This window comes from Pongo pygmaeus, chromosome 4 (assembly GCF_028885625.2).
Source record: "Pongo pygmaeus isolate AG05252 chromosome 4, NHGRI_mPonPyg2-v2.0_pri, whole genome shotgun sequence".
Lineage (NCBI taxonomy): Eukaryota > Metazoa > Chordata > Mammalia > Primates > Hominidae > Pongo > Pongo pygmaeus.
This window is the reverse complement of record NC_072377.2, coordinates 140493660-140508756: the sequence shown is the minus strand read 5'-3', so window position 1 is coordinate 140508756 and position 15097 is coordinate 140493660. Positions and strand designations below refer to the sequence as shown.

The following is a 15097-nucleotide window of genomic DNA, read 5'->3' as shown; positions in this document are numbered from 1 at the left end:
TAAAAGTATGAATTCTAGAGTCTAGTAGAGTTTGGGCCTTGGCTTTGGCACATCCAGCTGTGGGACACTGAACATGTCACTTCAGTTCTCTGAGCCTCAAGCTTCCTCAGCTTTATTGCTCAGTTTTTTGTGAGGATTAAATTATACAGGGAATGCACTTGTTACAATACACTCTGTACAGTAAGCTTGCCTCCATTGACTTCTGCAAAAAATCTTTAAACAATTTTTATTGCATAATATTTTTTATTATTGAAACAATGATTTACATATATTGAGCCAGTCTTGTATCCCAGGAATGAAGCCAACTTGATTGTGGTAGATAAGCTTTTTGATGTGCTGCTGGATTCAGCTTGCCAGTATTTTATTGAGAATTTTTGTTCTCAATAAAATTTTTGTTCTTTCTGATGAGTCAATGTTCATCAGAGATATTGGCCTGACTTTTTTTGTTGTTGTATCTCTGACAATTTTTGGTATCAGGCTGATGCTGGCCTCATAGAATGAGTTAGGCAAGAGTCCCTCCTTTTCAATTGTTTGGAATAGTTTCAGAAGAAATGGTACCAGCTCCTCTTTGTGCCTCTTGTAGAATTCAGCTGTAAGTCCATCTGATCCTGGGCTTTTTTGGTTGGTAGGTTATTTATTACTGCCTCAATTTCAGAAATTGTTCTGATCTATTCAGGAACTCAACTTCTTCCTGGTTCAGTCTTGGGAGGGTGTATGTGTCTGGGAATTTATCCATTTCTCCTAGATTTTCTAGTTTATTGCTATAGAGCAGTTTATAGTATTCTCTGATCGTTGTTTGTATGTTTGTGGAGTCATTAGTGATATCCCTTTATTATTTTTAATTGTGTCCATTTGATTCTTCTCTCTTTTCTTCTTTATTAGTCTAGTTAGTGGTTTATCTATTTTATTATTTAAAAAAAACAGCTCCTGGATTTACTGATTTTTTGAAGACTTTTTCATGTCTCTATCTCCTTCAGTTCCACTCTGATCTTGTTTTTATTGTAATTTTTTTGTCACATAAAATTGTGTGTGAATGTTGAAATACTGAAAGACAAAAGTCTAGAAAATATAAAATGTATAAAACATATATGTACAGTTTAAAGGGTAATAACCAAATGAACACCTGTGCCCAGCAACAGGTTTATAGGAGCATTATCAGCCCCCATGAAGCCCAGGTGCCCGCCGCTGATCACATCCCCTTCCTCTCTCCTGGAGGTAAACAGTATACAAATTGTGTCAACTCTTCTCTTGCTTTTCTTTATATTAATAGTTTTACCATATATGTGTGTGTTCCTAAACAATATATGCTTTAGATTTGCATGTATCTGAATGTTTTAGAAACAGCTTCATCTTGAGATATAATTTATAAAGCTTACCTGTTTCAAGCATGCATTTGAACTTTTAATAAGCATATACTGCATATTGTTCTGTGATTTCCTTGTGTGTGTGTGTGTGTGTGAGATGGAGTCTTGCTCTATCACCCAGGCTGGAGTGTAGTGGCACAATCTCGGCTCACTGCAACCTCCGCCTCCTGGGTTCAAGCGATTCTCCTGCCTCAGCCTCTCTAGTAGCTGGGACTACAGGCGTGCGCCACCATGCCCAGCTAATTTTTGTATTTTTAGTAGAGACAGGGTTTCACCATGTTAGCCAGGTTGGTCTCGATCTCTTGACCTTGTGATCCGCCCGCCTCAGCCTCTCAAAGTGCTGGAATTACAGGCGTGAGCCACCACGCCCAGCCGATTTCCTTTCTTCTAATCACCATTATGTTTTTGAGAGTCATCTAAGTTGATGTATTTGGTTGTATTTAATTCGTTCTCATTCTTGTAGGGTATTTCATTAAACAAAAATACCAGAATTTGTTCCCATTCTACTGTTGATGCACATATAGGTTGTTTCCTGTTTTACACTACTACAAATGATACTACTATGAACATTTTGAACGTGCACACATGTGAGAGTATAACTAAGAGTGAAGCTGTTCTGTCACGGGGTATGGACAGGATCAAATTTCTATGTTTCGTAGGAGGACGAGACCACCACTCAACTCACTATCTGAAATAAAAAGACAAAGCTGAATGAGTGACAACAGTTAGGAAGAGCTGTGTAGGTCATGCACAATCTTTCCAAGCACAGCAGCCTGTTCATCTTATTTATGTATGGATTTGGGAAGCTGGGAGCTCAAGTTTTGTGGACTTTTGGAGTGTTAGGGGTTTGACGGATTAAGAAACATGGTGCTCAGGTAAGACTGTTGTTGATTGGTTGGGAATCACTTACTAGAGTGACTCTGCCCCTAATTGGCTGAAAGTCAGAAGCGAGGGGCTGTTATTGATTGGTTGTTTTGAAGAGCATGTTTACCAGATGTGGGTTGTCATTGATTGATTAAAGGGTTTAAAATATAGGTGGCTAAATATTACCAAGGTTACAGAAAATTCAGTTTTTCCTTGCTGTGTGGGAACTTTTTTATGTTCAAAAGATATTGCCAACAAATTAATTGTCCAACAAATGTCTCTGTTTAACTTGTTGCTATGGGAAAACTTTCAAATATAAACAAACTGGAGAGGATAGTATAGTAAACTTCTATGTACTCATTACCCAGCTTCAGTAATTAGCAGTTCATAGCCAATTGTGTTTAATCTATATGCTACCTACTCTCCAAACTCCTGGATTATTTTGAAGCAAATCTGAAACATCCTATGATTTCATACCCATAAATGTTTTAGTATGTATTTCTAAAAGATAGGAACTTTTTACAAACACCTAATGTATTATGCTTGAATTACACAGAATAATTTCTAATATCATCAAGTAGTGTTAAAATTGTCCCTATTCTCTGTTTTTCTCTGTCTATCATTTCCTCATTTGATTCAGACTCCAAGTAAAGTCCATACATGGCATTTTGTTGATAAATCTTGTAAATCTCTTTTAATCCACAGATTGCCCCTATCTCTATTTTCCATTCCTCAGAATTTGTTGAAGAAACCAGGTTCTTTATCTGGTAGAACTTCCTATAGCCTGCATTTAGCTGACTGCATTCCTGTGGTACATTTAACATGCATCACTGTGCTGCATAGTTCCTGTAAACTGGAAGTTAGAGCTAATGGCCTTATAAGACTTTAGCCTGATTTTTTGACAAGAATACTTTATAGGTTGTGTTGTGCATTTCCAACAGGAGTTATAAAATGTCTGATATACTCTCTCCTTCTCTCTCTTCATAACAATAAGATTGATTAGGTATCATCGGCCTGATCCATCCATTACAAAGTTTCTCATCAGCTTTTCAGCATTGACATTGCTCAGATCCTATCCCATTACGGGTTTCAAAACAGTCTCCTACCATCTCTTCTGCAGTTTAGAGGATGGCACTGGCTTCAGAGGGGAAGATACATTGGAAACAGTTAACACAGAAGGCAGGGAAAATAGGAGGAAAGCAGGCCACAGGTAGGAAAACAATAGCATTGCTGGAGCAAAGGTTTTGTGCATTTAAAAATGTGAGGGGTATTGCAAAATTGTGCTCTAAAGAGGTTAAACCAACTTATACTTTTCAATAAATGTTTCTACATATTCTTTGTCAATTTGATGGGTGAAAAACTACACCTCATTCTGGTTTACAATTGTTAATTTTAAGTGAAGTGGATCATATTTTCAAATACATATTGGTAATCTGTATTTTTTCTTTTATGAAAGTCTGTTGGTATCTTTTGCCCATTTTTCTTTTTTCTTTTTTTTTTTCTTTTGAGATGGAGTCTTGCTCTTGTCGCCCAAGCTGGAATGCAATGGCACAATCTCGGCTCACTGCAAACTCCGCCTCCCAGGTTCAAGCGATTCTCCTGCCTCAGCCTCCGAAGAAGCTGAGATTACAGGCGTCTGTCACCACACCCGGCTAATTTTTGTATTTTTAGTAGAGATGGGGTTTCGCCATGTTGGCCAGGCTTGTCTCGAACTCCTGACCTCGTGATCCGCCCACCTCGGCCTCCCAAAGTGCTGGGATTACAGGCGTGAGCCACTGTGCCTGGCCTTTGCCCGTTTTTCTATCAATTTGTTTATACCTTTTATTTTTTTAAAGAATTCTTTATATATTAGGGAGATGAGTTCCTTATCTGTCATATTATATGGGTTATAGATTTTTTTTCAGATTATTGTCTTTTGACTGTGATCAGGATACTGTTTGCTTTGTAGAAAGTTTTTTTTTATTGTTATAATGCATTTATCAAATATTTCCTTCAGAGCTTCTGGGTTTTTAAACATTCTTTGAAAAGTCTAACCCATACCAAGACCATTAAAAATCATTCATAATTTCTCCTAGTATTTCTATGGTTTCAGTTCTTTTCTTTCTTTCCTCCTCCTCCCTCTTTCTCTCATTTTGCATACAAATGTTTGGTTCACTTTGATACGGATTGAACTTTTATTTGTTTATTTATTTTGAGACAGGGTCTCACTATCTCACCCAGGGTGGAGTGCAGTGGCATGATCGTAGCTCACTGTAACTTCAAACTCCTGGATTCAAATATTCCTTCTGCCTCAGCCTCCCAAGTAGCTAGGACTATGGACACACACACCACGCCTGACTAATTTTTTTAAATGTTTTGTAAGGATGGGGTTTTGCCATGTTGCCCAGGCTTGTCTCAAACTCCTGGCCTCAAGTGATCCTCCTGCATAGGCCTCACAAAGTGCTAGGATTACAGGCATGAGCCACCACGCCTAGACTGCACTTTTATTTCTTGCCAGATGTTGTCTCAATACTGTTAATAGAATGACTTATATTCTCTCTAATCATTTAAAGTATAACTTCTATTGTGTACTACATGCTGTATATATTTGTGTCTATTTCTGAATCATCTGTTTTGTTTCACTAACCTATTCTTTCAGTACATTGACTCAGATCCTTGATGTATTCAATGCGTTGGCATTCTATATTGTATACATTAGATGCCTCCTTGAAAGGCTGTGTGTGAAGCAAAAACAATTAGGTGCATATTCTCATTGGCATCGTTTAGTTATTGTTGTGTAACATACCACACCAAAACTCAGTGGCTTCCAATGACAGCCAGTTAAGCCCACACATTTATAGGGTATACTAAGCTGGATTTTGCAGGGGGCAACCGTGCTCTGCGTGGCGTCCATTCCCTTCCCAGGGCAGCAGGATCATCTGCCTCATGGCGATGCAGAAACATAGGAAGGAGTGTACAAAGACTAAGGCCCCAGAGGACCCAGGCTTTCCCGACCCACTGCCACTTCTGCCTCATCTTAGTGGTCAAAGCCACACAGCTAAACCCAAAATCAAGGGTGAGGAAAGTTCCCTTTACCCCCATGAGACATGGCAAAGGTGTGGACACAGAGAGGGTGAAGAACTGGGGCCACAATCCCAATCTCCCACAGCTACTGGCACATAATTTAAATGGGGAAGCTTCCATAGAAAATTCCAGGTGCTCATCTAATATTAAGCTAAAAAGGAGCTGCTAACATATGTTTGAAACACACTGAAAATTTAAGTCCCCAGAAAAGTACAGGGTAACATAACATCCATGTGTCTATCTCCAATAATTAACAAACTAATATTTTAACATCTGATTTTTTTCTTTTTTTAGAAATAAAATATTTTAGAGTTTATGTACTCTGTATATCCTTCCATGGTTTTATTTCTCTCACTATTCAGAAGTAATTACTACCTTTAAGGTAGTCTGTGCATATTTTTATCATATATACAGCATTCATTAAGATTAATATACTTGTTTTCAGATTTTAAATATTATAAATAGTATGATACTATATATATAATTCTAAAAATAGCTTCTTAATTAAACAGTATATCTAGAGATCTAGCTGTGTTAATACATGTAGATTGTCTTCATTTAAATTGTTATATTTTACTCTGTTGTATGACTGTATTAGTCTGTTCTTGCATTGCTATAAAGAAATACCTGAGATTGGGTAATTTATAAAGAAAAGAGGTAAAGAAAGCATGGTAGCTTCTTGGGACGTCTCAGGAAACTGAAAATCATGGCGGAAGGCAAAGGGGAAGCAGGCACGTCTTACACAGCTGAAGCAGGAGGAAGTGAGAACAGGGGAGGTGCTATACACTTTTAAACAACTGGATCTCACCATAACTCACTCACTCACTATCAGGACAACAGCACTAAGGGGATGATGCTAACCCATTCATGAGAACTCTAGCCCCATAATTCAATCACCTCTCACCAGGCCCCACCTCCAACACTGGGGATTACAATTGAACATGAGATTTGGGTGGGGACACAGAGCCAAACCATATCAATGACTATATTATAATTAATCTTTTTTCCTTTATTGATGGATGCTTTTAATGGTGCTAACTTACCATTATCATAAACAAGAAACATTTAAAAATCACATATTTAAGGTAAATACATGCAATTTTATTAAAATATTAAAGTTATTTGCAAATATTACACAGGTGAAATATAATTAAACTGAGAATTCAAAAACACCTAAGGGATATATTAAGGAATATGTTATGAAGGGCTACACATTATTAATGATCAATTTTCTTCTGAAATATGTGCTATCAAGGAAATGAAAGATCTACCAGCAGACAGCACTAAATATTCCATCATTCGCACGAACATTCTCCTACAAGCCACAGCCCAGAAGACTGTCAATATGCACCTAGCCTTATCATTTTCTGTTAATATTTAGTCAGTGTTTCCAATATAATTGGCTGCTTCTTCAGATCAAAGGCTTTTACATAGGCCCTACCTGCAAATCAAATAGCTATCCATGGAATATTAGAACTTGACTTTCTCCATTCTCTTATACTTTTTGTGTCTCACACTAAAGAAATGGGAGGGGCAGAATTCTAATGCTAAATAGCTAGGAAGTATTCATTCAAACTTGAATATTCTTCAAAGAGAGTGTGGGGGCAACTCTAATCAGAGGAAGAAACTAAAGGAAGTAAACCCAGATGTTTTCCACCAAAGCCCTCCTTTTGGCTGGTCTGATTTCTACTGGTAAGTCAAAAGTGCAATTTTAGAATGTTGGTTAACTTTTAAAAACTAATTTCAGGGGAAGACTAAAGAGATTAAAAAGTCATTAATAGCACGATCACAACAAAGACTTGTGTATTTGGCTATTAAAAATGAAATAGGAATGACACATGGTCCTGAAGATGTTTTAAATAATTTAAATGGAATGTTCTGGTTCTTTAATGAGGGAAACATAATAGTGGGTTGAGAAGACATTACAAAGCCTTTCAGTCTTGGTCTGGGACTTAACTAGAACAAAACTAGATAATAAAAAGTTGATATAAGTATTTGATTCTGATTTTGATCAAAATCAAATTCTGACACAGATACTAATACAGAGATTGGTGTGGATTAAGACAAAGTGAATGCTCCCTTAATACTCACTGAAGGAGGAAAAAGTGAATAAATTACTACATTGTCTGATATTGCCTCAGTTCCCAAGGATAAATGTTAGTTGCCAAAGTGATGGGATTATATCTTGATCAAGGTGTTGATTTGGAGCTTGGCTTCAAGGCATAAAACTTTTGAAACCCACCTTTTAAAAGTACTTTAAAGCAGAGGCTTAATGGCCATATTCTGTAGGTTCTCTTCACAGCATAGGTATTAATGAAGAGTAGAATGTCTTTAAATAAAATCAATAGTCAAATTACCATGCTCTTGCTTTTGCTTGTCTGTTTCAAAGTGCAAGGTTGAGTGTGCTCACTGTATCTCTCTGTGAATGTTAACACTGGAAATCCGGGACATTTAATTCAACTGAACATTTATCAAGTGCTTACTATAGTAAAGAAACGAATTGTGCCTAAAGCAAAGTTTGCACTAAGTCCCCTGAGAAAGCAGCCCCTCCTCCATGTTTCATAATTCTTCATATAATTGGTTCTACTCCTTTTCCTACCTTCTCCCCTAATCTCAGTCTAGGCTAAATTGGTTTGACATTTCAGATTATTTCTAAGAATCTTCTTCTTCCATGTTTGCAACTATGAGAGACTTATCTGGTGTTAAACAAACTTGGCTAGTACAGAGTTCGTTTCTCGTTTAATTCAAACATTTGCTTGGATTTGATTAGTAGAACTAACCATTTCAAAATTACTTTACAATTTCTAAAATTATTTTCTGAGCCATGCTGTTTTATTATTTTTGCTTAATCTAAAAATAGTGATCCCCATGGCAGATAATGAGCAAAGAAAAATAGAAAAGCACAACTTATACCATTTACTAATGGATCTGAAGCAAATTATAATGATGGAGGCCAATGCTTATAAAGAAAGGCATTCAGCTGGGTGCGGTGGCTCACGCCTGTAATCCCAGCACTTTGGGAGGCTGAGGCGGGCAGATCACGAGGTCAAGAGATCAAGACCATCCTGACCAACATGGTGAAACTCTGTCTCTACTAAAAATACAAAAATTAGCTGGGTGTGGTGGTGCGCACCTGTAGTCCCAGCTACTCAGGCGGCTGGGGCAGGAGAATCCCTTGAACCCAGGAGGCAGAGGTTGAAGTCAGCTGAGGTCACGCCACTGTGCTCCAGCTTGGCAACAGAGTGAGACTCCGATTAAAAAAAAAAAGTATTCACTAATACTCTAACGTTACAAAGCAGAATTCTGTGGCCAGGGAAAAAGCTAATTTTACATCTGAATCAGGATATAAAATTCTGGAAGGACGACCTTCCCATAAATACATAAAGTTCAGGGAAAACTACAGTGAAAACAGAATTGTCAGGATCAACTGTGTGACTGATAAGCCAAATGGAGATAGGAAATGTCTGAGGCCAGGAGCTCTGCTCTCACGTTTCTCCTTTTTAGCACTGGCAGGGCCATGGGCTAATATATGTGCTGGCAAGTCTTCCAACGAGATCCGGACGTGTGACCGCCATGGCTGTGGACAGTACTCTGCTCAAAGGTATGAAGTCGCACAAACAACCACCCAACCCTTTGGTCCCTAACCTCTTTTCTTAGTGTCCTTGCCCAACATTGGTTGCCTCAAGGGCTCACAGTTCTGACAGCATGAAAAACCAGAGATGTAACCAGTTACATCACTGTCTTTGGAGCAGCTTCCAAGAACTCTCCTTCAAGTATGAGCTGTAAATTGGGATCAGAATGTGGAAGAAGGAAAAGATCAGGGAGCAAACACAATGTTTTCCTTCTGAATGGCTTCACACATTCACTTATCTCACCTGTTTTTTTCCAAAGGGTTATCAAACACAACTATCCCATTTTATAGAAGAGAAACTTTAACTGAGGTACCAAAGGGTTAAGGGACCTGCCAAGCACAGTTGGAGATGGCGAAGGCTGGACCTGAATTCGGGCTTTTGGTTCCTCTTCCCACCAAACCACGCTGTTACTGGCCCAGGCTCTGGAAATTAATATTAGAGGCTGACCCTAAGCAGGAGAGAAAGCACCACTATCTCTTCCAGACAATGAGGGTCACACTTGTGAATTTTCAGTTATACCCAACATCACCGTGGGGTGCCACTTTCTAATGAAATAGCCATGTGTCCAGTCATATCACTGATCTCCATCCTAACTAGAGAACTCTCACATATACTGATACTACTTACAAAGCAACCTCAAATACTGAAACAGGACTAAGAGAAGGGAAATATGGGAAACATCCCTTGAATTGCCAAAATTTAGACTCAGCTCATACTGCAAAGTTTATGCACTTGATTGATACAGTAACTTCTTGGCTCTTGAGCCTGCTCAGTGTTGCTTTTGTACATAATTGTAGCAATCCCAGTGAATCTGATCATTAAGGTGACAGCCTATTAGAAGGCAGGAGAGTCTGGTGAGAGCAGGCATAGTGACAGCAGTGGGAAGCAGGAGCTGAGGGGTTGCTAAGACGAACTCAAGGCACCTCACAATCTGGAATAGTTTGGTTTGGGCTCCATGCACTTTAATAAACCCAGGAGGTATCACTCACTGTATTAAAATACCATATATAGTAAGTAACATTTACAATCACTTTTCTAGATCACTGCAAGAAAAGTAAGACTAGGGTAACATGTGATACTTTTACGATAGATTCTCATAAAAAGACAGCTGTTTTCAAAGTGGGCTTGAAGACGTCAAGATCTAGGCATCTAGAAAATGCACTTACATGGACTGCCTCATTCCCCTAACATGCCATAAAATAATAGTAGCTAATATTTGTTTAAGGCTTATTATGTACCAAGTACCATTTTAAATGCTTTCATCTTTATAACATGGTTATTAGCACCTGCGGAGAAGGAGGTTAAAATTGGGCTAAATAGAGTGAGGCATCCTGGGACATCCCAACATGTTCTGGCAGCTTCAAGCTTTGGTATCTCGTCTGGAAACAGTGGGATAACAACATGTTCCCAGGCAGTAAAGCTCCCCTAAGGCAGTTCCTCAGTCTGTTCATTCTTACTTACATTCTAGAAGTCAGAGGCCTCACCAGGGTGTGGACGTCTTGTGCTCTGCTGGATCTACTGTGTACGCACCATTCACTGGAATGATTGTGGGCCAGGAGAAACCTTATCAAAACAAAAATGCTATCAATAATGGTGTTCGAATATCTGGAAGAGGTAGGAGAGGTGGAGTCTACACCTGGGGTGCCTACTGGAGATGTTGATGCTCATTTATTTAATGCAGGTTCTATACAAGGAGATATTGTACTTCTTTCAAAATGATAAAACCTAGAACAGAAAGAATATAGAGTGTACCCAAACTAGCTGATGCATTTTTTAAAAAACTTTGATGTTAGGTTCAGGGGTACATGTGCACATTTGTTATATAGGTAAACCACATGTCACAGACATTTGGTGTACAGATTATTTTGTCACCCAGGTAATAAGCATAGTACCCAATATTTTTTTCTGATCCTCTCCCAGCTGAGGCACTTTCAAGGACATTTCACCATTTTCTCTGAAAACTTCTGCTTCATGCACACACTTCACGAAACCCCACAGCTGACTGGAGGCATTCCTTCCTGTGGCCCACGTGGTTTTGCTTAACAATCTATAAACAAAGCCACTTTCAGCAATGCTAACCATAATGGATAGATACTTGCATTTACTCAAATCCCACAAATCATAAATGCTGGCATTTCTGCAAGAGTTGAATGTGAAATATTTTTGAAAGCTTCTAAGTTTCAGGTAAAGCTAGATCTCCTGGTAATCCAGGTATTGGTTTTGTTGTTTGGTTACTCCATCAAGGTATAAATATACACATAAAAGTGCACAACACATCCATGTATAGCTCCGTGAATTTCAAAAAGTGAATACACCTGTGTAATCAGCACCCAGATCAAGAAAAAGAACATCACCCACAGCCCAGAGATCCCTTGTGCTACCATGTAGTCATTATTCCCAGCGAGGTAATCACTATCCCAAGTTCTAACACCATGTATTAGTTCTTCCTGTTTCTAAAAATGGTATAAATAGAATTAAACAGCATGCACTCTTTGGGTCTTCTTTCATTCCACATCATGATTATGCAATTTATGTTTTTGTATCCATGTTCTTTCTGATGCATGATATTCCATTATATGCATATACTTTCATCTATTTATCTATTCTTCCTCAGATGGACTTTTGGGCAGTTTCCAGTTTTAGACGATTATAAAATTGCTGCTACGAACTTTCTTATACCTTTTAATGAGCATATATATGCATTCCTATTGGGAGTGAGGCCAGAGGAGACCCTCCTCACCAAGGCTGTGAGAGGCATCTTGTGAGGGAACCCACATCCTTGAAGAGCTATATTCTGGTTGTCCTCTGTAGGCCAATGTCACAAGGGAAACTTCTGCCATTGAACAGTGTCCTCTGAAGTGGCACTTAACAGTTAATGCCAAGGTCAGTGAGAGCAGAAGCAGTAATCAGATTCATCTAAATCACAGAGATTTGTGACACTGGCTAGTAATCATGGTGACTCTAGAACTGAATAGATGAGCAGCCAACTACAGCCTTATTGGACTTGTATGAATGGAAATGCTCCAGGTCTGATGAACAAAATGCTGACTTCAGTCATCACAATAATGGGTCCCAATTCCCAATAAATTCCCAGGCTTGAATTGGTTCACAGTCCCAGAGCCTCTTGAACAAAAGGGAGGCTCAGTCCTTTTGCGTTAAGGGTCCTGCTACGCAGCCAAAAATTTATACTGTAAACCTTACTTCTAGCTGTCCCCAAAGGGACTTGCAATGGTTTAGCAGGATGACAGCACATTGGGGAAGAAATAATTAGGCTCTTCAGAGATTATTGGACACTTGCTCAAAACTGACACTAATTCCTGGAGATCTAAAAGGCCACTGTGGTTCACCAGTCAGACTAGGGGCTTATAGTCAGGTGGTAAACACAGCTTTTCACTACGGTCCATCTTACAGTGAGCCCAGTGCATCCTCCAATCTACCAAGAGGTTATTTCCCCAGTTCCAGAATGCACAACTGGAATTGACTTTCTTCTTCTTTCAGACTGCCTTGGCAATTCTTGGTTGTTTGCATTTCCAAATAAATTACAGAATCTGTTTGCTAATTTCCACCAAAAATCCTGCTGGGGCTTTGACTGAATCTGCAGTAAATATACAGATTAAATTGAGAACTAATATTTTTAAGGTAGTGAGTCCTCCAATCAATGAACATATTATATCCTCCACTTACTTAGGTCTTCCTTCACTCTTATATTAATGGATGTTGTAGTTTTCAGTGTAGAGGTCTTGCACATCTTTTGTTTAATATTTATTCATAAAACCTACCTGATGGAGTTTTAGCTCTTCTACAGCAGAACTATCCAATAGAAATACAACAGAAGTCATATATATAATTTTAAATTTTTGGCTGGGCGCGGTGGCTCGTGCCTGTATTCCTAGCACTTTGGGAGGCCGAGGCGGATGGATCACCAGGTCAGGAGATCGAGACCATCCTGGCTAACACGGTGAAACCCCGTCTCTACTAAAAAATACAAAAAATTAGCCAGATGTGGTGGCGGGCACCTGTAGTTCCAGCTACTCAAGAGGCTGAGGCAGGAGAATGGCGTGAACCCGGGAGGCGGAGCCTGCAGTGAGCCGAGATCAGGCCACTGCACTCCAGCCTGGGTGACAGAGCAAGACTCTGTCTCAAAAAAAAAATAATAATAATAATAATTATTATTATTATTTTAAATTTTCTAGTAGCCATATTGAAGTAAAAAAACCATGGTATTTTAATATTTTATTTAACTCAATATTTTCAAAGTATTATATCAATATGTAATTAATACAAAAATTATTGAGATATTTTACATTTTTAAATACTAAGTCTTCAAAATCCACTGTGTATTTTACCATTAAAGCACATCTCAATTCAGATTAACTACCTTTCAAGTGCTGAATAACCACATGTGGCTAGTGGCTACCATATTGGACAGCGTAATTTTACAGCCTTATTTTTATGCTCACTTGACCGGTTTGCAGTGCCCGTAGTGCATCAAAGTCTCCTTTTATTGGTGGGTTTCTATCTATGTCTTCTGGCGTCTCTTGTAGTCTCTGCTTTATATAGATGACTTGTGTTATTTAGTGCATGGATAGTTGTAACTGTTATATCTTCACTGTGACTTGTGGCATTTACCCTCTTATATTATCTTCCTTTGTCTTGTTTCAATGCCTTTTGGCCTGATTTCCACTCTTCTGGTAACAGGACAATAGCCCTTGCTTTCTTACTGCTTGGCAAATCTTTGTCCATTTGCTTGGCAAATCTTTGTCCAGCTCTTCACTTTCAGCCTTTTCAATCGCTGTGTTTTATTCCATACAGCATTCAACTGGGGTTTGCTTTTCAACCCAATGGGACATCTTATAATAGACAAGATAAGGCCATTCACATTTATATATATGACTCCTGTATTTGTACCCAACACCATTTTATTGTATAATTATTATATTGTACTCTATTTCTCTACTTGGGTCTTTGCCTTTTTAGTTCTTTTGATATTTAGCAAAGTTTGTATTTTTGTTCCAATTATTTCTATTTTTCTTTATCCCTAAAGTCCAATCATTTTATCAGAATATGTCTTGGAGTTGACATTGTTCAGGGCTCACCTTTTCTAACTAGCTAGTATTTTCCTATTATTCTTCAATGCCTTTATTAGCGTTTCATTTGAATCTATTCTTCCTTTGGCATCTTGTAATTTAGTCTTCCTTTTTAATATCATTCTGTCATGTTCATCTATTCCTCTCCTGAGTTCATTCAACTTTATTTCTGTTTTTTTATTTTTTGTCCATTTGTTATTTTTTTAATTTCAGATTCAAGATTACTGAAGCCCAGATAAATAATTATACTTATTTTCTTTTAGGTTTTTGTGTCAAAATGTTCTACATTAAGCCAATTAAGTATAAAGGTCCTATTAAGAAGGGAGAAAAACTTGGAACTCTATTACCCTTGCAGAAAGTTTATCCTGGCATACAGTCGCATGTGCACATTGAAAACTGTGACTCGAGTGACCCTACTGCATACCTGTAAATGGAAGGCCAATGGTCAGATCTTCAAAATAAAAAGTCATCTTAAAAACCTGGATGCATACCCTGCTCTTCAAGAAATTTGTGTTCACAAAGGAAAAATGCATGAAGGGATGGATACCCCATTTTCCATGACGTGATTATTACACATTGCATGCCTGTATCAAAACATCTCACGTACCTCATAAATATATATACCTATGTACCCACAAAAATTTTTTAATTAAAAAAAGGAAATTTGATTTTAAATAGAAACATGATAAATGCAAGAAAGAAAACATCTTGATTTTAACTCATTGTCAATCTGATGTTCGAGTGAACTGGTTTCTTCAGGCTCTTTGATCTGTCACCTATGGAATCTGAGTGGTTTTATTTTTTAGATTTCTCAGTCCCAAAGATCTAAGATAAATAAACAAGAGAACTTAAGCTGGGCCAGGCTGCATTTTTGACACATCTAAAACTAGCAACGTTTCTGCTTGAAAATAAGAAAAAGCCTGAAAGTGTTTCTACGGTACAAGAACAGCAAGTGGTTTACAATGCTAGATTTAGTATACATTTAATACATATTCAATGAATAAGTTGAGTTTAGGTAGTAGACTCTCAGCAATATCCTTAGGTTTATCATATTGGTTAGAGAGAGAGATGCTTTCATGGATAATAA

At 38.1% G+C, this 15097-nt stretch overlaps 1 protein-coding gene across 1 annotated transcript; it reads left to right on the top strand.

Annotated features, from left to right (window-relative positions):
• The first annotated feature begins 6777 nt into the window (after positions 1 to 6777).
• LECT2 (leukocyte cell derived chemotaxin 2) lies at positions 6778 to 14862 on the top strand. Its single transcript, XM_054488486.2, has 4 exons — positions 6778 to 6983; positions 8796 to 8892; positions 10392 to 10537; positions 14274 to 14862. Exons 1-4 carry the CDS (start codon positions 6938 to 6940, stop codon positions 14438 to 14440), a joined length of 456 nt encoding a protein of 151 aa, XP_054344461.1. The 5' UTR covers positions 6778 to 6937; the 3' UTR covers positions 14441 to 14862.
• The last annotated feature ends 235 nt before the right edge of the window (positions 14863 to 15097 follow it).